At 45.9% G+C, this 25,290-nt stretch overlaps 1 protein-coding gene across 3 annotated transcripts in view; it reads left to right on the top strand.

Moving 5' to 3' along the window:
• Positions 1–25,290, top strand: part of DOCK1 (dedicator of cytokinesis 1) — a 469,449-nt gene that overhangs the window by 361,623 nt on the left and 82,536 nt on the right. For all 3 annotated transcript variants that reach the window (XM_045569235.1, XM_045569236.1, XM_045569237.1), the window contains 3 exons: positions 10,585–10,663; positions 15,268–15,368; positions 25,203–25,261. In XM_045569235.1, coding sequence (XP_045425191.1) covers positions 10,585–10,663; positions 15,268–15,368; positions 25,203–25,261 — 239 coding nt within the window. The remainder of the gene's footprint in view (positions 1–10,584; positions 10,664–15,267; positions 15,369–25,202; positions 25,262–25,290) is intronic.

The following is a 25,290-nucleotide window of genomic DNA, read 5'->3' as shown; positions in this document are numbered from 1 at the left end:
GGACCAGAGGAATTATGTAAATGGGAATGGCTATTTAGGTTCATTTATTTTGGACTATATGGGAAAGAAATTCACTATTCAGCTCTTGAGCTCTGTGGTCTAGGTTGCTACGCTGAATCCAGCAAACAAATGAGCTTGGAATCAGAGGACATTACAGGCTTAGAGTAAGGCAACACCTGTTAATAGAAAGTGTCACTCAGGTGGATTGCCAAGCAGCAGCCTCCTGAAAGAGCCACTGCATTCTCTCCAGCCCGGGGAGGTTATAGCATCTCTTGCTTTATCTTGCAGCCTCCTCTTCACTAAACTGAGTCTTTCTTCTTGTCACAGAGGCTGAGAACAGCACTGGGGTCAACCCAAGAAGGAACGCTGTGATGACAGCCTCCCTCTGGGGTTGGTCACAGGCTGTAGGAAAAGGTGAGAAGAGCCCAGAGAAACCAGTTTGGTGTTGACCTTTGTGGCTCCGAGTGAGGAAAGGGGCAAACCTAGTGTGGCTGCAGAATTCTAACAATGATCCCAAGGACCCTCCCCCTTGTATAACGTAGTGTGTTATCCTGTGATGACAGTACCTCCATTGAAAAGAGTCTTGCAGATACAATTAAGGTTACTGATTAGCCAGCCTTAAGGAAGGGAGATTACCTGGTGGGCCTAATGTAATCATACAAGCCCTTTAAAAGGAGCCTTTTCTCTGGCTGGTAGCAAAAGAAGGAAGAGGGAGATTTGAAACAGGAGGACTACATGTGCTAGTTTGAGGATGGAGGGTCCGTGTGAAAAAGAACATGGGCAGCCCCTAAGAGCAGACAGCAGACCCCAGCTGACATGGACGCTGCCAGGAACCTGAAAGAGCTTGGAAGGTAAGAGTCTGGCCGAGCCGACACCTTGACCTCAGTGTTCTGAGACCCTAAGCAGAAAACCCAGCTGAGGCTGTCTGCATTTCTGACCCATGGAACTGTGAGATTATCAATGGGGTGTTTTTAAAGCCACTAAGTCTGTGGTAATTTGTTAAGCAGCAACAGAAAATCTACCAAGATGGTGGGCCTTCCCAGGGCCAGCGCGTAGCCATGGGCAAGCTGGAGCCCTGGCTGGTCCGTCTCTGAAATACTGTCAGGAAATGTGGTCTCAGAACCTGAAAGCAAACCTCAGCAGGCCCCCAATTCCACCTGCAGAAGTTAACTCCTCCTGTGAAAGTCTTTGGCACTTTCTTATGTACTCTCCATGGACAAAGATAGTTGGGAAAAGTCCCGTGTGCTCAACAGTTGAGTGCTAATAGTTCTGAGCCAGGATACAGTCAAAGAGCTGAAAGCTCTCAGCTGCAGCACGTTGTTTTCCTAAGAGCTTTGACAACAGCTGAACGTTCATGAACATTAATCTCCTATATTCTCCTTTGCCCACAACACGCTGAGAAGATCCTTTGTAGACCTCTTGTGAACACAAAGCAAAGATGACGAAGCCCTCCATCCCCTGTCTCTTTCGTACCCCCCCCAACAGTAGCCACCAATTACGGAACAGCTCGTGTGACCCAGGCTCTTTAGAGACACTCACTCCTCTAATCTCCTTCCCCCAGACCTTGATAAGGGAAACTGGAGTTCAGAGCTGTTAATTAACTTGATCAAGGTCGCACAGCCTGTAAGTGACTGTACATAAATCAGGCACAGATCAGTGTGACCACAGGCACCTGCTACTTCCATGTCTCCACCTCTTTGTGTGTCTTCCCCAGATCCTCCCAAGGGGATGCACCACAAAGAGAGACCCCCAACACCCAGTGAGAGTGAAACTAAATTAGTAGAGAGTAGAAGTGAGGATGGGGACATGTGGACAGTGTCACTGCCTGCTAGGTAGCTGCTCCCAGAACACACTGTCTAAGCTCCTGCATGGGCAAAGTGGCAAAGCGCCTCTCGCCAGCTATGCTGGTGCGCTGATCACAGTGCCCATACAAAGTCTAGGAAAGGAAGCAGGATACATTCTAAGCATAGCTGGTATATTCTGAACATGAAATAACTTGAAAGAAGCTTTCTCCTTTTGACTTTCCTAGTTTCTTTTAAGAGTATCTGCCTTGAACCATACAGTTCACTCCAAGCCTCTGACCACTTAGTTTTTTTCCTGGGCTCCCTAGGAGGATTAATTTATACTATACTACATTTTGTATGGCTGCATTGCTGGATGCCGTGGGGAGTAAAGACTCAGCATAGACGGGCCCTCAGGGAATGGCAGTAGACCAGGGGCCCTGCCACGTAGGTGACCGCTGTCCTGTGTGGAGTTCAGTCCTTGCATACTTGGGCTAGCAAGGACTCGCGTCATTAGGTTTCTGTTTGTGTCTCTGTGAATGTTTATTTATTAATGCCCTGCCCACTCCCAGATGGATCTGAACAGCCTGGTTCTTTGGGGAATAAAAGTTAGAGATTCTTATTCTTAGAATTTTTTTTTTATTCGTGGAGCTGAGTCACACTGATGGTTAGAGATACAGACAGAAAAATCATGACTGTCACTGCTGCAGTTTTGGTAAAATGTCCTGTTTCCTTCTCATATTTTTTTAATTATAAAATATATACACCACATTTGCCATTTTAACCACTTATAAGTATGCAATTAATTCAGTGGCATTAATGATATTCACAGTGTTGTTCAATAATCAGTAGTGATATTGATTTCCAAAATGTCTCATCACTCCAAACAGAAACTGTCAACTCCCTGTTCCAGCCGCCACCCGCCTGCCCCCATTCCCATATATGTGAACTCACAAAATATGCTTGTGATGGACCATGGCGCACAGTCTTGCACCCAGCAAGCAGACCTTCTGGGGCAATCTGAGCCTGTGCCTGAGGGGTGGGCCTGGTCCCCCAACCTACACAGCTTCCCCTGCCCGTGGCAGATCCACCCATGGCTGTCCCTGACTCTTTCAGTCAGCGACTGTGAGAACACAGGAAAGCCTGGTGAGGAGGGAGGAGGCCTGACAGCGAGCGCCGGGGTGGTGGTGCAGGGGTCTCTGCGGTGAGCCATGACCTGCTTTATTTGCCATGATTGACTCTTAGAGTCAGGCTTTGCCCTGCCTTCCCTGCCTCCCCCAAAGTCACACATCAGCTTTGTGAGCCTTGGCCGGAAGTAGGGGGCAGTGTGTGCCCTGACACCCGCCCAGGTGGGCGCCTGAATGACCGACAGACTCTGTGAGGGAAGCTCTTTCTGCGGCAAGACGAGTTATAAAGGGTCCTTGCTACAAAGTGGATTAAACTTTAAGAGACTTAACCTGGCAAAAATCAACTTAGAAAACGTTAGAATAGTAATATTGACTAATCTGAAAGGCTGCGTACTGTGTGATTTCAGCTATATGACATCCTGGAAGAGACAAAACTATGGAGACCATAAAAAGATCAGTGGTTGCCTGGGGCTGAGAGGGAGGGATGAATGGATGGCGCACAGAGGATTTTTAGGGCAGTGAAAACACTCTCTATGATAGCGGATCCCTGTTGTTACACATTTGTCCAAACCCACAGAATGTACAACACCAAGAGTGAACCGCAATGTAAACCGTGGACTTTGGGGGATAACTGACACCCAGGTGTCATGTAGGTTCATCATTTGTAACTGGTGCACCACTGTGGGGGGGACATTAAAGGGGGGGTAATATGTGGGAAACCTATACTTTCCACTCAATTTTGCTGGGAACCCAAAACTGCTCTAAAAAATGAAGTCCATTAAAATAATAATAATAATAATGTGGGAGGGGACAGAGGAGGGGATACAGATGAAACAATGGCTGGCAGAGGTGCTCATCGTCAAAGCCAGGTGAAGGGTTCATGGGTCTCTTACCCACTTCTACGTATGTTGGAAATTATCCTTAATGCAACGTAAAAGCCAGACAGCTGTAGGGATTCGTTTGCATTGTGCTGACGGCACTGACCCAGGTCCCCGAGGAAGGCAGCCAAGGTGGGCCCGGGAGCTTGGTCTTGGTCCCGTCCTGCTCTGCCCTCCTCCCCATGGGGACATGAGCAAGCCAGTGTCCCTCTCCCCTAGCAGGGGAAGACTAGCAGAAGGGACCTAGTGGCCTGTGCTCATGGAGGCCCCTCCGCGGAGATGGTGTGACCTAGGCCCAGAGCGCACAGGTGCTCCCTGGGAATCCTCTGTGTTCTCGGTGGCACCACAGCCCAAGCCTGCAGCTATGGCTGCCCAGCAGGGAGGTTCAGGGCAGTGTGGATTTTAGTTAAGACTTTGATGGATGTTTAAGTCTTTATTGATTTGGAAAAAAATTAGGAAATCTTGGAAAAATGAAACTCCCTTTAGTACAGACTGGACATAATAGCAGTTGAATCTGATGGCGTTCCTGCTCCTGTGTGATCCTCAGGCTGTGCCCCAACCTTGCTCATTCCCAGAATGTTCTAGTGACATTAGTCTTCCTGTAATTTCCCAAATCCCGAAGACGTGAGGCGGGTCCCACCCAGGCCCCCAGATTTGTGCATCATTCTCCCTCCTATGCCAGGGGTCTTTCCTGGTCCCACATTTGGAAGCTGCTGACCCTATTTCGTCACTTCCTCTACAGAAGAGCCACCCTGCCCAGTGCAGGGATGTGCTAGAGACTGAGCAGCGGAAGTGAAGCGCTCCTTCTCACTCCTGCCCTTTTAATTGAAGTGACGTTTCCTGCATGTCTTTTATCACTTCTCCTTAAGTTGCCTCTTCTTCCCAGCATTCCTGAATTATGCAGAAATCATTTTACGGCAAATTTCCAGCTACTGTAACTTGACTCGTTGTTCTGCAGGGATGGAATCTATCACTTTTAATTTGTTTCCTTTTTTCTACCCGTTTTGAGCAAAACATTTTGTTAAAAGAGGCATCCCCCACCCACAAGCAACTTGTTTTAATGCCAGAGGTATTTAAATGCCCTCATATTGAACTATACAAGCTAATTATGTAACTTAAAGTTTAGGGAAGGAATAAAAAATCCCTGCAGCTTCACAATTGGAGCGGCAGGGCTTTGTAATCCACTGGAAGCTCAACGCCTTTCTCCACGTCTTCCCTCTGCAGTGATGAGGCACCTCGTCTCTGGGTTGCATTGGCAGCAAACACTGGGTAACAGGGATGCTGGAAAGACCCGAGGCTCTGTCATGATAAAGTTATTTTAGGGCCTGTAATTGTGCCAGGAGCGTGTAATAGTGAAATTGGTTCCTGATTACTTTCCTACTTGCTAAGTTCCCGTCTACTCAATTAACACGTAATTATTTAGGACTGTGCTACTGTTATTGTATGCACGTGGCTTTCCAATAGGCAGCTTTTCGAGAGGGTCTCCTGTTGGAGCCCATGTGGCATCTACCTCCTCTTTTTGTTCAAGGACAGAGTAGGGATGTGGGCAGATAGGCTAGGCTGGCGGGACCTGCTCCAGAAACTTCATACCATTGAAAGCTCAGAACTGGGCAGGTGCCTTCTGCAGCCAGAGCCCTGCCCTGCCCTGCCAGCCACATCCAGCCTGTCTCACCGAAGTGCAGAAGTCACAGGGCATGTCTTCCTCTTTCACCAAATGTGACTTCACATTTTGTAAAGTGTCTCTGGAGATCATGGTGTTCAAGTAGCTTTGTATCCTGTGGTGATGTCTCTTTCTTACTGTTAGTCTGAAAGTTACAAACAAAACCTGTAGATTCAAAGTTCCAGGGAGCTCAGAGGCTGTAGTTTAGTATTCTCGTTTGTTGGCAGAAAATAAGAGAATCTCAAAAATTTGAGCAACTCTTTTTGTTTGTTTTGACATTGCTTTTTTAAAGTGTTACTTTTAATGGACAATAATTGCATGTGTTTATGGTGTGCCATGTGATGTTATAATGTATGTACACATTGTGGAATGATTAAATCGAGCTAATTAACATATCCGTACCTCACATGCTCATCATTTCTTTGTGGTGTTGAGCAACTTTCTGAAGGTTGTGTAGCTTAACGTCTACATGGACATGAAGCTGTAGATTGATAGATAAAATTGAATTCAGACTTTAATTGTACAAATATTTGTATGTGGAGGCTACAGTTACACTCATATTTGACACTGTCAGAAATGAACAGTATTTCATGTCTCGTGGGAACTACAGGGTTAAGTGTAGAGGAGGAAGTCAAGAGAACTTTCCAGATTTTTTATTGCTGTTAATTGCCTGGGCTTAGCAATTTCCCATTGGCCTCACATTCTTAAAAATGTATAATGTCATGACAGGTTTCATAAAGATGGTACTTCTCACTTCCCGGAGACAGGAATCGGTTACCAAGGAAAGGAAGAGGATGTTTCTTTCCATCAGGCCATAAAAAATACAATTTACAGGCTTCCAGACCTCATGGCTTTTTTGAATCTTTCTTGGATGACGCAATTTGCCTGTGACACTTTCTACAGTATTTATTTGTGTGTTTGGTTTCATCTCCTAAAATTTCAGATTATAAATAAATCCATCCATAGATTAAAAATGAATGAAAAGGACTCTATTAAATACAGGCTTACCCTTTTTCTCAATCATTTTGACCATTTGGGACAGCATCCATGAAAGCATTTAATTCTCACACTGTGAGTTTTGATTTTTTAGAAATTACTGAATTCTCCTGGCTCTGAATTAGACATACCGCACTTGGTCCACAGGGTGGTTGGTCTCTTCTCCCGAATGTTTGCTCCAGGAGCAGAAGCTGCGCCTGTCTGCACTGTACCCTCCTTACCCCCGTTCCTGGTCCCGGGAGTATCCTCTCGTGTTCCCTGTGTGACGTGAGGCCTCTCTGTTCATTGTGGCCCACACACCACAGTGTTGAATGGGGAGAAGCAAGAGAAACCCAACTGCCAGAGGCTGGATTCCACCTCTTCCTTGGAGCAGGCTCTGGGTGCTTTTGTTTGCTTTTGTTTTGTTCTGATTGGTGGGAGGTTCCCGATATACCTCAACTGAGAGAGCTCTGTTAGTAATAAACTCATGGTTCCTGAAATGAAAGCATTTCAGGATATGCACAGCACGGCAAGGAGTCATTTTAGCTGCATACATAAAAGACAAAGTTCCTGCTATCAGGGCACAAGCCCCAGGAGGGAAGAGGAGAAGAAGGAACAAGCTCTGGAGGTAGAGAGGATGAGGGAACAGTGCCCAGCCACAGACACCAAATGCCTGATGAGAAATTTGGATAATGAGAACCTAAAAAGAGCTGGATCCCACTAGAGAAAACCTACACAGAACACAAGGACTCCCGGGAGAGCCAGAGGCAATCAAATATTCTAGCCTCCTTGAGCCCTCCAATTTGGAGCCCCATCTTCTGGGCCAGCTCATTCATTCATCCATCCATCCACCCACTCATTCATTCATTCATTCCTGTGTCACTTACCCACTGAGCAGAGACCATGTGCCAGAAGCTGACTTGAGATTGAGAGCACTTGGGTGAACAAGCAGACGTGGTCACTGCCTTTGCAATACCTGCTAGTCACACAGTCCAGAGGGCTTCCCCAACACTACCCAGCCCCAGCAGTGTCCAGCACAGATAGAGTCATTGGGAATGCAGAGACAGGCAGGCCCATCTGCACCCCAGCCTCCCTACGAGGCCTCCTGGACAGAGGACTGTGATCTTGAGCTGTGTTGAGCCCTGCGTTTGGTCCAGTGAGGCATCCTGCCATCCAGACACTCAACATAGCTCGTGATTCCTCTGCAGCTGAAAGCAGATTGCTATGTAAAAGATTCTAATATGCTTTTCTTATTTATTTTCCCTAGTTTGACATTTATTGGAAATAACTTATGAATTACAGTAGATAATAGATATTCTTACCTAAAAGTCTTTGTGTATGTTTCTTTTTGTCTGGTTAGATAATTGTTTTATCTTTAAGTGGACTCAAGGGCCTAGCTCTGTTTCTAATCCCAAGTGTGAACTGTAGGATATAATTTCTACGTGCTCCGGATGGTTCTGTGGAAGTGACACAGCCCTAGATGAATTGATCCTGAGCTGCTTCTAGTCTTTGTTTACTGCATTGATTATGTTTTTTATTTGATCTTTCCTCTAGTTTCCCTCATGCTACGTGCATTCCACATTATTTGTTTTTTGCCCTGGCTTTTTAAAACATTTATAAGGAATCTAAATTATAGAATCTGCTCTCAGCACTGCACTTCCTCAGCTGTCAGTTCATTAGGAAGTTTTTGTTCAACCTTCATATTATTTGAGCATGGTATATTTTTTTAAAAACATAATCATCTTAAGAGATATATTTGACTAGCTGAAATTGTTCCAGAGCGTAATTAGAAGTAGCATACGGCAACTGTTTGGGTGCTATCTTGAGACAAAATAATTACCCTGTAATAATAATGCATATTCTAGTAAACTTGTCATTGTTGTCATAGAGGGCTGGACAGTGTCTTCTTTGACCTCATAAGGACCTAGAGTACTCCAGGGTAGCAGGCCCCAGTCCCCGGGCCAAGGCCTGTTAGGAACCAGGTGGCGTATCACCGCCTGAGCTCCAACCCACCCCTCCACTCCATCAATGGAAAGATTGTCTTCCATGAAACTTAAGAACCGGAACTGGGAGGCACAGCAGGAGGTGAATGAGCGAAGTTTCATCTGTATTTACAGCCACTCCCCACCACCGCTCATATCACCGCTGAGCTCTGCCTTCCCCCTATCCCAATGCCATCCCATGGAAGACTTGTCTTCCATGAAACCAGTCCCTGGTCCCAAAAAGGTTGGGGACTGCTGCTTTAGTGCATAGCAGAGTTCTAAAGCTGAAGGCAAAAATTAAGGGAAAACAAAAAAGTGTGAGTGGTCATAGCGCAGTATTCTCGTGCCTCACGAGAGCCCACCCTTGTCAAGATGGGAAGCTGTTGTATCCCACTGACACTTGGGGGATCTTCCGTGGTTCCTGGGGTTAACGCAGTGCACATCCCCAGAGGCTGTTTGAACACAGCTGCCAAGTTTGGGTGGGGAAGGTAGACCATCTTCTCTGCAGCTCGTATCTGTACTTCTGAGGGCTGAACGTGGTACGACAGACCCCAGCCCGAGACTGGAAGGCTGATTGGAGATCCAGGCATCCTGTATGTATAAGGCATGCCGTGGACATTGTCCTTTTTGTCCTGGGTCCCGTATTAATTTGTCAGGATGCCCTAAATGTCCTGTATTCAACTTTTTTTAATTTTAATTACAGAATTCAGCAATAAGAGCTATTTTTCAGATTTAACTGGGCATCCTATATTTGCCACCTCTGTGGCTGATTTGCAGCCTGTGGCTGATGGACACTGCTGTCCAGCCTGTGTTCCTGGTTAATGGACAAGGCAATGCTCCCCATGCCCTTCCATTAATATTCACTTAAAAACACTACTTCCTCCTTTTTGGTTATATCTTAATGTCCCCAGGGAAGAACTCAAATCACTCCATCTGCAGGTCTTTTTGTTAGTGACTGAGGCAGCAAACCCTGTCACGGCCCCTTGGTCACAGCTGTTTTGGTCCTAGATCCAGCTGATAGGTTTCTTGATGAAGTGATGTCTGCACATCCCTGTCTTAGCGCTGCATGAGAGAGTCTGCAGTGACGGTGGGTGTTGTGCAGGAGGTGGTGGTGGCAGAGACCTCCTTAAAACCCCAGGTGGTGAATCCTTCTTCCCCCCTCCCTGGCTGGCTGCCTTTTAGCGGCTCCGAGATGGCCGGGGCATGGGGAGCTTCTCCAGGGCGCTTGGCTAAAGAGATAATGTTGTCAGAGAGCAGCAGTTACTAGTAAGTAACCTAGATTTCCCTTACACTCTGGCTGCTTCCTGCTGTCTAAATAGAGAAAGTGTAATTAAGTTTATTATCTGTGACCTAATGCTAATTCCTCTTACATCCTGCCTTTGTGCAAAGGGAAAAAGGTCTTTTAAAAAGTATCTAGACTAAGCTTTAGCACTGTAGATATTTTCCAGGGTTATAAAACAAATCTGAATGAACAAGCCTGTGAAAGACAGTACTCTGGAGTCATTTGTGACAGCCAGGCTTGCATATTTCATCATAAAAAAGTAAAAGTCATGGTTATTGAAGAATGTTAAAATTGCATATTACCAATGAATCTAGGAATTAAAATTCCTGCTAAAATTATTGTCATCACTTTTATATTTGCTAAAGCTTTTTAATTCTCCTTAAGTAAGTAGTGATCAAAATTAGCATGCAGAGTATAGGACAAATGACACAAAAGTAGCAAGCTGTACTGGTAATATCACACCAAACCATTCCAAGCTTAATAGCTCCTGTGTGAGAGCAATTTCACATATGTAACTTTAAAAAGCCACTAAGCAAAGATCAATTTAATAATATAACATTAAGACATTGCAACCTGAGAAAAGGATTTAATTTGCACCTTTTCTTTTTTCCTTTTTTTTAAATTAGATTTTTTTTGGTGATACTTTTCAAATGTTACTTTCAGAAGCTGTTATTTTGGTCTTTTGCTTTTATTCTGCATGTGCTAATTTCTTTGATTAATCTGAAGAACTTCTACATATAATTCTGTAGGCTTTTCATTGGCAAAACCTCACAGTTTTGCACAGGATTTGGAGAGTTCACATTCCAGACAGTCTGGGATTGTATCTAATTGAAATGCCAAACCTACCAAAGCACCAGAGCATAAGTGTGTAATTATGTAATTTTCTCTTGATCTTTCAGAGTCTTCCTGCGAGCAATTAATCAGTATGCAGATATGCTGAACAAAAAATTTCTGGATCAAGCCAACTTTGAGCTACAGGTAAGAGAAGAGGTAGACACAACCTTTGTGGAGAAATCACGTTAAACAAATTGCTGGTCTGTGCCAATATCTTATAGAATTTCTAATCCTTGAATTTAATTGGTCTACCATCTGAGGTGCAGAAATGGAATTTACAATTCATACTATTGGAACCTAAGGAGGGAAAATTATCCCTTCAGGGTATTTGCTCAATTTAGCAAGGAAGGAGATAGAGTTGTTTCAGAGAAAAACTATTGAATCAGAGTGACAAGAAGGGAGTCTCTGAGCTGGGAGGCCTTGGAGTCTCGGTGACTGTGCCTGCCAAGATTGTCTCAGTTCCTCCTACTGTGGAGAGCAAAGAACCAGCCACGGAGGTAGAGTGAGTTTGCATCACTGAGCTCAGCTCACTTTGAGAACTGTCTTCCCCTGGCATTATCTCTGGGTTTTGAGCTACCTGCAGTGGCTTTTACCGGGCCAAAGACCCTACCCCTAGACCATAGGGTTGCCGCCAGCTGGTCCATCAGTTTCAGGTGCTCCCCAGTGCATGCAGTTTGTGTGTGCGTGTGTGTGTGTGTGTGCACACGTGTGCACACTCACCATAAGGGGTGGTTTTGCCTGGCAGGCTTTCTTACTGTGCATCTGGGATTTGGGGCTTTCGGTTCCATTATACTCTGATATGTTTCTGCTAATAATGATTTTATTTGTCATTATTATGACTTAGTTTATTTTACTAAAGTTTGCAAATTAGGAAAAAAACCACCCAGATGCAAATGGCATGTTTATTTTCTGGGCAAGATTATTCACTGAGAAGGAACCTGCAGAATTTATGTAGCCCAGTTTGTGATCCAGCACAAAAATGTGTTACCAGATAACAAAAATTAGATAGCCCTCTACTTTCCTGTCGGCGTTGCCTCCAGAAAATTTACAGCTAATGTGATACTTAGTATATTAGATTAAATTCTAAGGTGCCCATGCTGCCCTTCTATCTTTTTCTTTTTCTTTTTTTTAATTTGAGATGAGGTCTTGCCATGTTGTCCAGGCTGGTCTTGGACTCCTGAACTCAAGCGATCTTCTGGCCTCAGCCTCCCAAGTAGCTGTGATTACAGGTGTGCACCACCATGCCCAGCACTGCCCTTATTTCTTTTATAATTTTTTAATTTAAAAGTTCTATTTTATCAGCAATATAGAAAATAATTATATAATATCAGGCACTATATATCTACAAATGTTTTTTCATAATTTTAATTTTTATCATTTTCTCTACTTAATGCTTGTTTTCATAAGTCATAATAACAGAAATATTTTTTCATTGTAAAATGTTCATGCATGGTAACTCAGTATATCAGACAAAATATGAAATAACCCCTCCTACCCTTTGCTAATTCTCAATCCCTGTCCGCAGGGGCAACTTTTAACTAATTGTTGTGTGCTCTTCCTGACGCTTTAAGCATTTATACGGAGCTGTGCATGTTTTCTTTTGGCCTTTAACGTGAACCGGATCATACTCTATGTGTTCTTCAGTTCTGTCATAGTCCACAGTATGAAGGTACCAACGGTTATTCAAAGTTTCTGTACTGACGACCTACAGGCTGTTTCTAGTTTCTCCCGTTCGTCAGCCGTGCTGCTGGGAGGGATGTGGCGTGCGTGCATCTCAGCGCATGCGCTGCTGTAGCGTATGCTGATCTGCAGGCCCAATGGAATGAGGTGTTAAGTTTGATGGACAGTGAGAAAGTACCCGCCTCCAATGATTTAGTAATTTGCAATCCCACCAACGTTCCTTGGGAACAGCCACATTCTAGAATCTTCTTCAATACTAATTTCTTTAAAAGTGTTGATTTCTGTTTTTAGTGGCATTTTTCTGATGACTGGTTAGCCTGAGAATAAGTGCCAGCTGTGTGGTTTTTACTGTGAACTGTCTGATCATTTCCTCTGCTTGTTTTTCTGTGGGGCTGTTTGTCTTCCTTTTTTATTAGTTGGAATTCTTGATGTAGCCTAGTCATGGGTTTATACTTATCATATAGAAATATTTAATTCTTCTGTAGCCAAATCTGTCATTTCGTTTATAGCTATTTAGTTTTATGTTTTGCTTGACAAATCTCTCCTTGCCTCAATATTATAATATAATTTTTTATGTAGTTACAATCTGTTAATACGTTTATAGTTTCTTGGGGGTTTTTTGTTTTCTGGTTTTTTGGTTTTTTTTTTACTTTTGGGTGTTTGCTCTATCTGGGATTTCCATAGTTTGTATTAGGGGTAAGAGTGTCACTTCACTTTTCCCCACATCACTTCATGAATAGGTTACATCTTCCCCCAGTGATTTGAAATGCTGCAGTTAAAATAATTGCAGATGTATTTGTGTATCACTTATATTTTCTCTGTTATTACCCTGGTGGCTTAATTGCTATGCCTTTTTACGGAGCTCATACAGTCAAGACATCCCCATTAGTTTGTTACTAAAAAATTATCTTGGCTATTTTGTGCATTTCATCTCTTCCCTATGATGTTTAAAATTAGCTAGTTGAGTTTCTTTTTTAAAAATGTGCCCCTCAGATTTTAATTGGAATTCCATTGAATTTGTAAATAAATTTGGGGAATTTATAGTATTTGAGGAAATACTTGGTAGTATTTTTTTTGCCATCCTATACTGCAATATTTAGGTATTTAGGTCTTTTTGTATGCCTTGTTAGATTTTCTAGTTTTTTTTCCATATCAGTGTTGGATATGACTTGCTGAGTCCATTCCTGTGTTTTTAATTGTGGCTACTGTGGTAGGGATCCTTTTTCTCAGCATGTCGGTTACTGATGCCCTTCTTTGCTGTTTCATGAGTAGAGTTCTCTGGACCCTCACCGTCAGCCCCAACACTGTAAAAACAATGGGCTCTTTCCATCCAACACAGAGCTTTGCCCCGGCAAGTGTGACGTGCGTATGTGTTATTATTTGAAGAGGGTTTAGCAGGACTTATTGGCCATTGTCTGGTGCATTCTGAGACTCATGGTCAGGGGACCGACCAGAACAGGAACCACATCTGCATGAACACTGAACATATTTTAATTTCTACCTGTTTGCCTTTAAGAACAGCATTACTGTCTTGCATGCTTCTGGCTTAACTGTGGTCCTGGCAGTATAAATGAAAAGAAAGAATTAGGCATTAGTGAAGCAGTCACTTAAAAAGAAGCATTCATGTTTTGTTATTTTGGTTTTTTTTTTTTTTACATTCTTTTTCTTCTTCTTACATTTTTAAAAATTTTAATAGATTTCAGGGGTACCAGCTGAATTCTGTTACATGTGTACATTGTATCGTGGTGAAATCTGTCTGGGCTTTTAGTGTGCACATAACCCAAGTAGTGTGCATTGCACCCCACAGGTAATTTTTCATCCTTCACCCCTAGTGTTGTTTATAAAGCAGGTAGAAATTAAGGTATGCTCTGGGTCTGTGCAGACATCGGTCCTGTTCTAGCTGGGCTCCTGACTGAGTGTCAGAATGCAGCTAACCATGGCCAATGGGTATTGCCAGCACTGTGGCAAGGAGAAAATAGGTGGGAGGTATTAGTTCCAAAAACAAAGCAAAAGGAACAACTTGTATTTTATTGACTGGAGCCATCCATTTCATTATAAAAGAGGCCAAATAAGAAAGCCGCTCTGGGCAGTGAAGGAGTGTAGGCTCTGCTTGGGGACACTGGGCTCAGACCTTCATTCTGCCTCATGTGTCACCTGCAACTTTTGGACAAGTCTCTGAGTCTCAGCTGTGAAATGGGGGTAACAGCACCTGCTTGGTTAGTTCTACAGTGATCAAAGGAGCTGGTGGGTGACTACAGAAATTGCATGGTTTGTGAGAAGTGCTGTGTACATGCAAGCTGAACGGTCTCTTTCTTAAATCCTGTAAAGCCTCTTAAATTTTCACTTACTTCATAGGTAGTTAAAAATAGTCAATAATGTTCACACTTTATTTTTATATAACTCTTTGCCACTGTCTCATTTGATATAATAAATATTACCCCTGGTCTGTAAACGAGAAAAGCGACATCCACAAATTTCTTCTAAAGACCATTGTCTTTTTAAAGCACGTATATGCAGTCCATAAACCCTTGAAATATGAAGTGTTTGCTCTTTTTCCATTTGTTTTCCTTAATTCACTAGTATTTATATGATATTTTTGTATAATAAAATGTCATAAATTACCAAAATCTGTACTATTCTTCAAAGTCTTCCTAATACCATAATAAGAGCTAACATTTATGAAGAGCTTTCCCCCCACTCTATAGTGCCGTAAAGGCTCTGCATAGATGTATCAGAATCCTCTGATCCTCCCAGCAGCCCTAGAAGGGAGCTACTGTTGAAATTCCCATTTTATTGGTGAGGAAACCAAGCACAGTTGTTCCAGTTGTTGTCTGTGTGAGTGACAGAGCAGGGACTTGAGAACATGCACTGTGACCTCACAGCCCACGTGCTCAGCCCTGAACCACATCATGGGCGTCTGGTTAGCAATTTATATTAAATATATAGTTGTAGTATATATTTAATATATTTCAGAAGTGTCTGCTGAGCAAATGACCAATGTCTCAGCATTTTTGAGATCCCGTATTAAGCTGTTCAACAACTTAGCATCTCCTGTTTTTGGTTTTCAGTTGTGGAACAACTACTTTCACCTGGCGGTTGCTTTCCTCACTCAAGAGTCCTTGCAACTGGAGAACTTCTCAAGTGCCAAGAGGGCCAAGATCCTTAACAAGTGAGTTCCCATCCAGCTCCGATGCTGCAGTCAGGGCCTGCACCGTGATTAGTGTAATCTCTAAGCCAACTTGGTACAGATTGAGATGTGATCACAGTGCAGTGAAAGGCTGGTTTTAAATTGTGAATGGAGTGTTGCCTTTTCTCACCTATGAATCAAGATCTGAAACTGCAGGATTCATCCGGGTGGGTTCCAAGTCATGTAATTCTAGACTATTAGCACAACACGGAATTCAAGTTTCCAGAGATAATTCCTGTTGCTGTGCACCATTCGGATGTCATTGCACATGTGGTTTACTTTACTGCTTAATTTTCCAATTCTGCTTCTAAAACAGAAGCTTCTGGTGAAGCTTTTGGCACTGTTAGGACTGCTGAACAAGTCATTGTGAGGTTGGAGCTGTCAGTGGTTTCCTCCCTGGTAGTAGAGAACTCCGGTCTTCTGGGCAGGAGATGTGTGTGGACTGAACCAGCTGCTTGTGTCCCTGCAAGCAAACCCCTCAGAGGCTCCCCACAAGCCAAGGTCCTCGCCTGGCTCCTTCGGCTCTGTAACCCCCCTGCATCCTGCACCACTCTTGGTCCAATATTGAGACTGAAAAAAATTGTTGCATGGGTTTTCTTCCAACATAGGGGCCTTGCTGGCTTGCTTTGTGCCTCAGTTTCACTAATTTCTCACTGCTCTGGATGCCCCTTTCGTAAGTACTTTTGAGGAGAGTTCTGAAATTCCCCCCATGCTGCCGAGTCATCAGTTCCTCTCTGTCACTTTATAATACTTCTGCAACATCCTGACTATCCCCAGGCCTGGCCACCTCCGTACCGCTCACCGAGTTAGAGATTCCAGAGGGAGCCTCAGGAGGTGGCAGCTACTCAGCCCTTCTGGTATTCTGTGAGCCTGTCTCTCACTCGCAGGACAATTCGAAAGCACATATCCCTGGAGAGTGAATTACAGTCATGCCTGGCATAACGATGGACCATACATGACAGCGGTCCCATAAGATTATAATGCTATTTTTACTGTCCCTTTTCTACGTTTAGACACACAGGTGCTTGCCGTTGTGTTACAGTTGCTCACGGTGTTCAGCACAGCAACATGCTGTGCAGGTCTGTAGCCCAGGAGCCATAGGCTACGCCACACAGCCTAGGTGTGCTGTAGGCTGTACAGGGTTGTGCAGTACACTCTGTGATGTGCACACAATGACAAAATCACCTAACAACGTATTCCTCAGAACGTATCCCCATTGTTAAGTGAAGCATGACCGTAATTCAGCAAATAATTTACTGAGGGTGTACTATGTACTGATGACTTTCTAAGCACTTTGTGTGCATTTTCCATGTATAATCACTAAAAAGCAAAGCTATGCATTAGTGCTCTTCTCACCCTCATTTTCCATGAGGAAAGTAAGGGAAAGAGATCGAGCCACTTGGCCAACCCCGAACCTAGAAGTGGAAAAGCAGTGTTCTAATCTAGGTGTCCAGAGCCCAAGATTTTAATCTGTGCTGCCTTTAGAACCCTCAAGCCTTTGGTCTGTGCTTCTCTAACTAAAAATCAACTTCCACCTGGCCGTCTTTCCTTCAAGCGGCCTCAGTTGGTAACTCGTATCTACTCGCCATTGATACACACAGTGATCATTGCTCAGAAAAGAAAAGTGCACTTAGGAGCCAGCACCCAGAATGGTGCAGAAGTGGGTCCCCACCTGTGACAGCAGCAGCTGCAGCCCACCTCCTTGGAGCCTACCTGCATGTTTATCACTCACCTTGGCTCACAGCATCAAGAGACAGTCTTTTCCAGGCTGTACCTTCTGGAGACTGGCTCAACATAGGCTCCCGCTTTGGGAAATTTACATCCCCTCAGGGGCCACGGGAAGTGAAGGAGGGCTGCTTGTGGTTGCCACTGTCCTCCGCAGTTGAAATGCCCTGGTGGTGGGAATTGTAGCAGAAACAATAACAACAGCACATACTCAGCACAACACAGCACGACTCACTCGGTGCCTGCTCACCTCCCTGAAGCACAGGTCCCTTGTTGTCCCATCCTGCAAAAGGAAAGCTCGGCCACAGCAGGTGGAACCACCTGTGCATGTGGGCAGGGATCACTGTGGGGTGAGGCTGGCATCTAAACCTGGCTCGGAACCCGTTCTTTGCCAAGTACATGACACTTCCTGGTCTTGCAGATGCCTGTGGGAGAAGAGGGGTGAATTTAAGCTGGAAATCTGCCTCTAAAGAGCTGGCATCTCCTTGGCAGTGTTTAGAATGAAACAATTCAATGCTGAGCACTCTCCAAGCCAGAGCGGGATAGCTCTGCCCTGGGTCCTCCCTGTTTCTGGTTGCGTGCTAACAGCCTAAACTGAGCAACATCTGTAAGTGTATTAACCACACAGGGCCTGGCGGCCGGAGGAAACGTTTGCTTCTCACGTAGGTTTGCTTCTCACGTAGTCGTGTGGATTCAGAGGCTTCAAAGCCAAGGGGAATTAAACACAGCCAGCTGGTGTCTCCCCTTCAAGAGCCGGGCAGGACCTCTAACTGGGGCTTTAGCCTTCTCTCTGGCACAACTGTGGCAATGAGAGACTCTGTATTCCCGCTTTGCAATGTTCTGGTGGATTCCCCCAGGGACAAAAACCCCAGCCTCTCAGAAGTTGTCCTTACGAGACTCTGGCAGGATGGCCTCAGGCCCTGGTGCAGTCTGAAGGGTCTCCCTGGAGCATGGGCTCTGTGTGTCGTGATGTCCAGGACAAAGTGTTCTCCACGCCTGAGATAAGCCTGTCTTGACCGGTGAGGCCACATGGCATACACTGCATGGAGGGGTCACCTGCGTTTGTTGTATCCTTCATGCCGCTTGATATATCTTATACCATATATGATCCATTTGCAAATTTGATTTCCAAATAGCAAAACCTGCATGAGAAATATTTTAAGATGTCCTACCCAAATGCTTAAATTGTCTAGGCACATACAATGCCTAGAAATGTTTTGATTTGTTTAAAATTGTCTAGTAGAAAGTGATTGAGTGCCTATTCTGTGCGCAGCCAGGCCACCACGGTCCTAGTGCTCAGGATGGAGGGGTGAGATCTGGATCTCATGGTGAGGAAGGTCACAGTCTAGTGGGGTAGGTGGAGAAGCAAAAATAATGAGTGGAGTGGGTGTAAGTGGAGTGGGGAGCAGAGAGATGGGCCCGTCGGGCTCGGTCTGGGGAGCCAGAGGCCTCCTGGCAGCGTGTACTTCCTGGCTGGGTGGTGAAGGCAGCTGAGAGTCCCCAAGGGCATGGCCTGATCTACAAGCAAAGAGATGCTCTGGATTGTTAGAACCTAAGGGAATAGCAAGGTCTGGGGGGGCTTGGAGTTTGGGGCAGCCATAAGGGGCCTTCATTGTGGGAATCGACCCCACAGGTGTGAGCAAACAGCTGGGTGCCGACTTGAAACTCACTGGAGCTTGGTGCATTGGGGTTTTGCATTGTGACCTAATTGGGAGGAGGGAGCCCACAGGTGGAGCCATGTCACACCCATTCAGCAGCCTCAGCGCTGTCTCCATGTGGGCCTGTCTGCTACTCAAGGGCTCCTGAATCCAGTTGCAGGCATCTGCGTGGGAAGTTCCCCACCCCCAGTCCACTCTTCCCTTCTTTCCTGTGAAGCCCTGCAGCTTCTCACCTCTGCCTGGTCCACAGTATTATGGCTCAAACCAGTAGAAAATTCCAGCATCAGAAGACCTGCCTGTTCTTTCCTTCTTGTTTAGCTCCCCGTCTTCCTGAGGACCAAGGTTGGGGAAATAATTAGGATATTCATTCCAAAGACAGTCCCCAAAGTGCATGGGAGTAGCACAAAAGAATGGGCTTTGCCATGCAGAGAACTGAATATGTCAAACTGGAACTGAGTGCAGGAGTTGCCAGTGAACCACAGAGTAAATAACCCCTAGGAATCAACGCTCATAATGTGAAAATGTCACTGGCTCACCCGTCAGACGTCCTTGGTGCTCATGACTCAAGGAAGGACAGCAGTGTCAAGAGAATGCTGAACCTCCCTCCCACCCCCAGCCTTTGCCGTTACTGGGGCTCAGGACATATGACTGAAATGTCAAAGAGGTGACTTGTGCTGAGCAGCCAGCCTGACAGTTTTAGTATTCAAGACACCATGTATCCTGATGTGGGATGATGTGGCACAGGACCACAGAGGAGCTTCTGTGTTCAGGACCTGACCTTGTTCTGGAAAAGTGGAAGAGTTTGAGTCGGGCTAATGTAAAAGTTTCAGCACAAGAGGATAAAGTGTGATGGCAAAGCCCAAGTTACTGTGAAGACAACCCTTCACAAAGCCCCTCTCCCCCTTTGGTCCCCGGACTATTTTCCTGTTTGGTTTTATTGTTTTGTAACTAGAGAAGTCTGCGACCTTCTAAGAGGACAGGTTTCACAACTGGACTCAAATACTTCGCTAACAAAAAGACCTCCATCTTACCAAACACGGGGCTCTGAAACTCCAGGTGTTAAGTAAAATATAGACACTACCATTAAGGAAACTAAAAGAGAATAAATATGCTCCAAGAGCCCCGTTTTGCAGTGTGACCTCATCGGAAGCTGCAATTACATATTCCAGACCATAACAGGAAATATGATCAATTTGATTTGTGTCTGTGCTAATGTCTTTTTTCCCCAAAAGACCCAAATTACTCAAAATAAATTCACAAATTAGAAGGACACCCAGGAAGTTAGACTTAACAAGTGCTAGCCCTGTGCCAGCTTCATGTTCGAAATGCTAATTGTGTCCCAGGTCCACTGGTGACGTTGCACTTGCTGAGCATGACAACGCGCGGTGCAGGCAGGACCCTGTCACATCAGACCTGTTTCTAACAAGGTGCATTCCCATTGTTCCCATGTGGGGTCCCATCGCCCCTCACCCCTCCACTATTTGGAAAAAGAGAAATGCCTCAGCTCACGCCGGCACTCTGTCCAGCTTCCTCCTCTCATTTCCTCACCTTCCGCCCACTCTGGACCCAGCGGCAGGCCCTACACTCCCCCGGCACCCCCGGCCAGGCTGGCAATGGCCCCAAGGCCCTAACTGGGGAAGGGGGCACTTGTTCCCCTGGACTGCTCTCCCCACATCCCTCGATGCTGTCCCCACCCCTGCCTCTGAGCACCCTCTTAACTGTCAGAACTCCACGCTGGGTTTCCCATCTCTGTTCTCTCAGCGGGTTCATCCTCTCGAGTTCAGCATTGAGTGGTAGAGCACCTGAAGTCTCGGTCCTAGGCCTTCTCATTCTGTTCTCTCACCTGAAGAAAGCATTTCTCAAGCTGTGGGTCTCACCCTGTATTGGTCCAGAATGTCACCTTAAAGGGTCATCATATCAGTGTTTTAGGTCTATCTGGCATTACAATGAACACAAACAGTGAGTTGAAGCCGTAGAACTTTATCATCTCTCGGTTATGGAGGCCGGAAGTCTGAAATAGCTGTTGGCAGGGCTGGCTCCATCTGGAGGTCCAGGGGGAGGACCGGCCCCACACCCCCATCCCTGGTGCCCTGTGGCTGCATCACTCCCATCTCTGCCCCAGCTCCACGTGGTGTTCTTCCTGTGTCTTCCTCTGTGTGTGCGTCTCTCGGTCTCCCTCTCCTGACAAGGACACCAGTCATTGGGTTCAGACCCACCCCACTCCCTGTGACCTCATCGGAACTTGAGTACACCTGCAAAGACCCTATTTCCAAATAAGGCCACAGGCTTCAACCTATCTTTGTAGAGGATGAAGTTCAACCCACAGCAGTCATGACCAGCTGTTTTTTTTCTTTTTTTTTCTTCTTTCAGTGAAATAGAATATAAGAGAAAATATCAGAGTTCATTGCAGGCAGTAAGGTTAAACATTATTTCATAAAACTTTTATGTACCTATGTTAATATGTGTTCCAGTTAATAAAGTAAATGTTATTTCTTATGTCAAGAAAAGTTTTGAAACTTAAAAAAATGCCTTTTAAAAAATCTGCCTCTGCAGCCTCTGCTGACAGCACATCCAGCCAACTGCATGCATTGGTCCCTGCTCACCTGCCCTCCCTGCCTCAAGGCCATGACACCTGCTCGTTCCTCTGCCCCCAGGGCTCTTCTGTAGCCTGTTTGTGTAGATTACACCTCTCCTGCTTCAAATCTTGGGGCAAATATTACTCTCCTAGAAAACTCCTGTTAAATTCTCTCACTTCTCCCATGTTTTTCCTAAAAAGCCATAATCATGGCCTTCAAAGAGACAGTGCCCTATCTATCTATGTCTCTATCAATATATCTATATCTTGTGTGATTATTTGGTTATTGTCCAGCCCCCCCACCATGCTAACAGCCCGCATGGTCCGTGGGTCTTGTCAGTTCTCCATTAATATTATTATTCCTGTATTAATATTCATACCCTTATATTCATATTCTCATATTAGCCCTGTGTCTGGCCTAAGTGCTCAGTAAATGTTCGCTAAATGAATTGATCTAAACAGCTGTTGGAACCATGATGAGGCCCAGACTGAGATTTTAAAGGAAGGACCTCGCCTGGCTCAAGCGCTTGCCAGGATGAACAGGGGCATCATCTCTCTCTCATCCTTCACAAATGCCTGGGAGGTGAGCATCATGCATTATCCCAGTACTACAGATGAGGAGACTGAGGGTCAGAGTGGTCAAGTAAATGGCCGACTGTGCTTAGATTGAGGCTCAGGGTGGCCTTACCCCCAAGCCGGGGCTATCTCTGGAGGACATGAGTTTTCTGTTTCTTGGAGTGAAGATTCGGGAAACCAGGGGCTGAGGTTAGGCCACAGAGACCAAATTCACGTGATTTTATGTCAGGGTTACAGCCAGGATGTGGGATCCTGGCTCTCCCTGGGGAGCTGCCTCCTGAGCTCATGTTCTGCTTGCTCGGTGGGTGGGCACAGGTGAGAAGCGCCAGGCAGAGCAAGGTGGCTCCAGCTCATGCCATCCTAGCTTTGTGGAGTCAGCAAGTCAGTTGACCACTTAGAGTCTCGGCGTCTCGGCTTCCTCGTGGGGAAACTGGCCACAGCAATGTCTGCCTGCTCTCTGCCTGGTCTCACAAGGTCCTTGCTTGTCCTGGAGGTGTTGTTCTGGGGGGAAGCTTGGCTGTGGACTGAAGGCTCAGAGTCTCCCCTCTCTCACCCTGTGACAATGGCCAAGCCACTGCTTCTCTCCCCTAGGACTAGTCCAGTTCCCTCAACTGCAGATGGTGAGAGAGGAACTTAATTATGATCTCCAAGGCTGCCCCAGCTCTGGAGTTCTGTTCCCAGGTAATGAGCATTAGCCCAGACACTCTCAATTACCATCATTTTTCTCCTCTGTGGGAAGAATAGGGAAATGGTTCAGGAAGCCTCTAGAGGTCTGGTGACAGCTGTAACTCTATTTGGGGATTATGCCGAGGCATGTATAGATTCATCAAAGCTGCCTTCTTATTAAAACTGGAGAAAAGATCAATCTTGCTGCCAGGGAAATCCAATCTGCCCTTCACCTCCGCGCTCCTCACCCTTCCTTGGCGCCTTTGCTCTAGGCCTGAGCGCCCTTGTCTTATTTGACTATTGCAACAGCATTTTTAGCACCTTTATGCCGTAGGCCTGACTCTCAGGAGGGATGTGCTCTCAGATCTCTGCTAATCCCCCAGTTCTCAAATACTGCCAAGGCCCATCATGTGCCACCTATGAGACAGTGAAGTGTAACTGAGAATGCAAATCCTCACCCCTCACCCCTCTTCAACACCTGAAGGAGAAGCAGGGAGGGCAGGGGGAGGCAGGGATCCCCTGGGAGCAGCCAGCCCCCTCACTGGACGCCCTTCCCTGAGCCTCCCAGGACCCAGACTGTGATGCTGGCTCTGGAAAAATGGCCAGTCGCTACACTGGGTCACTCCTGAATGACTCAAGCCACAAATGTTAAACGTGCTGCTGCCAAGGGTCCCTGTACTTAAGTTTCTGAGCTTCAGGATTTCCTGTGCATCATTCTAATTCTAATCAGGACAGGACCTGAGAGAGGGAGTTGGTCAGGGGCCAGAGGGCACAGCACTGATGCAGGTCACCCATGGTATTAGGCCTTTTTGTTTCGGGGAGATGTTACCCCAGGATGAGAAGACTTCTATGTAGCTCAGATGTGAGAAGGGTGCATAAAGCTTGGGCTGTCAATACAAGGAAGGCCAACCCCACTGTGAGCACTTTCACCTCTTCGGGGCCTCTGGCCTCCTCTGGGTGTCAAGGGTCTGCACATGTGGTAGCAGGGGGAAGGGCTGGAGGTGTCTGCGTTCTCAGGGCCACCTCCTTCTGATGCCACATCCTGGGCTTGCCCGATGCCTGCATGGCTGGAAGGCAACTTGTCCACCTGGACAATGAGACCTTCGCTAACCTCAGAGGAAAACTCAGCACTGGGTTTGGGCAGAGTCTTACTTTCTGCATTTCTCACCCCCTGGGAAAGGCTGGGATGCCAACCTGCCAGGGCACCACGCAGCTAAGGGTGTCCTCTCCCAGCCCAGCTGCAGTGGCTGCCCAGGTCCCTCTGTCATAGTACAGAAGCAAAATGGAAAGAGGGGAGCCGGCACTGCAAGCCTCAAAGGGATGCACCACTTAATGGCACTCAGGTCAACATCCCTTGGGTAGTTTGGGGTGCAAGTTGTGCATTGAAAGTGCTTTCCTGCCACCCACCGGCTCGGTCCTGTAGCTTTCCTGCTGGTGTGTTTTTACCAACCAAGGGTGGGGGCCTGTCTTCACTGTAGCCTTGGTGAAGGGCTCATTCCCCAGCTGAGATCCCCCTCCTTGACCGAATCTACCTACGTTAGCGCTCACCCGGGCTGGGCTTGTAGGTGACACATGGACCTCAGAGGACGAGCTCGTCCTTGTAGGAAGTGGTTAAGCTGCTGACCCAGCTTCGCCATCTATACTGTGGACCGAGGCCTGTGGCCTCCTACACACACAGCAGAGCTGCCAGGTGCGACTGATCCTCTGTGGCTGAGATTATCATACTGGCTGTGAGTGACAGGCAGGTGCTCAGGGCACCAGAGACTTTCTAATAAGGTGGCAGCAGGCTGCAGTTGTTGATTTGCTGGGCGGATCTTCACCGAAAGAGCCACAATGTGGTCATCTGTAATGAGAGCTTTCCCTTTCTCATCTCCTGACATGAGAGTGGGCTCAGTGACACAGCCGCTAAACTATAACACTGGAGGATAATTTTGCAAATTATTATTTTTAATATAATCAGCTTTTTCCTTAGGCAATAAAAGAAAAAGTTAAATTGCTCACAAACTAATAAAGATTTATCTTCTGAAGCATCAAATTCTGTTTACTCATGAAACATACACCTCCTCCGTGCACCCACCGGGAGGAAAATTAGCATTTATTTTCCCTGATAAACAAAAATGGTGGAATATTTGTTGGCATCTTTTGGTGCTAAGCCCTTCCTTACATTTGAAATGATATAGAAGAATGCGAGAAATTTGAAAGAGGCCTTCCCTGACTCTGGGTTTAATGTTAACATGGGAAAGCAGCTTACCGTATGCGGTAGGATGTTATTTGTTGTCTGGGTGCCTAGATGCTAATGACATGCATGGAAAATAAACTCCCCCTTAGGCCCAGGAGCCATGAGAGTGAAGAAAGAAGGAAAATGCTTTCATTACTCTCCACAACTTCCCCGGTGTTCCCACAAGGGGGAAGATGTTACATAACCCTAGGTGATGAGAAAGTGAGATTCCCCCAGCTAGATCCTTTGATTCCTTTTGGTGCCAAAAGAAGTTGAAGCTTTGACACTCTCTTTATTTGTCTCAGTGATGGGAAACTTTAATTGCACTTAAAATAATTCGTCTGATTTTCAAATGCTCTATGGAGTGATTCAGCATTTTTCCTTTCCCTGGTTTCCAGGTATGGAGATATGAGGAGACAGATTGGCTTTGAAATCAGAGACATGTGGTACAACCTTGGTGAGTAGCCAGGATTTCGGGGTGTGGTG

Source organism: Lemur catta, chromosome 14, assembly GCF_020740605.2.
Source record: "Lemur catta isolate mLemCat1 chromosome 14, mLemCat1.pri, whole genome shotgun sequence".
NCBI lineage: Eukaryota > Metazoa > Chordata > Mammalia > Primates > Lemuridae > Lemur > Lemur catta.
This window is presented reverse-complemented; position numbering and strand designations above follow the sequence as displayed.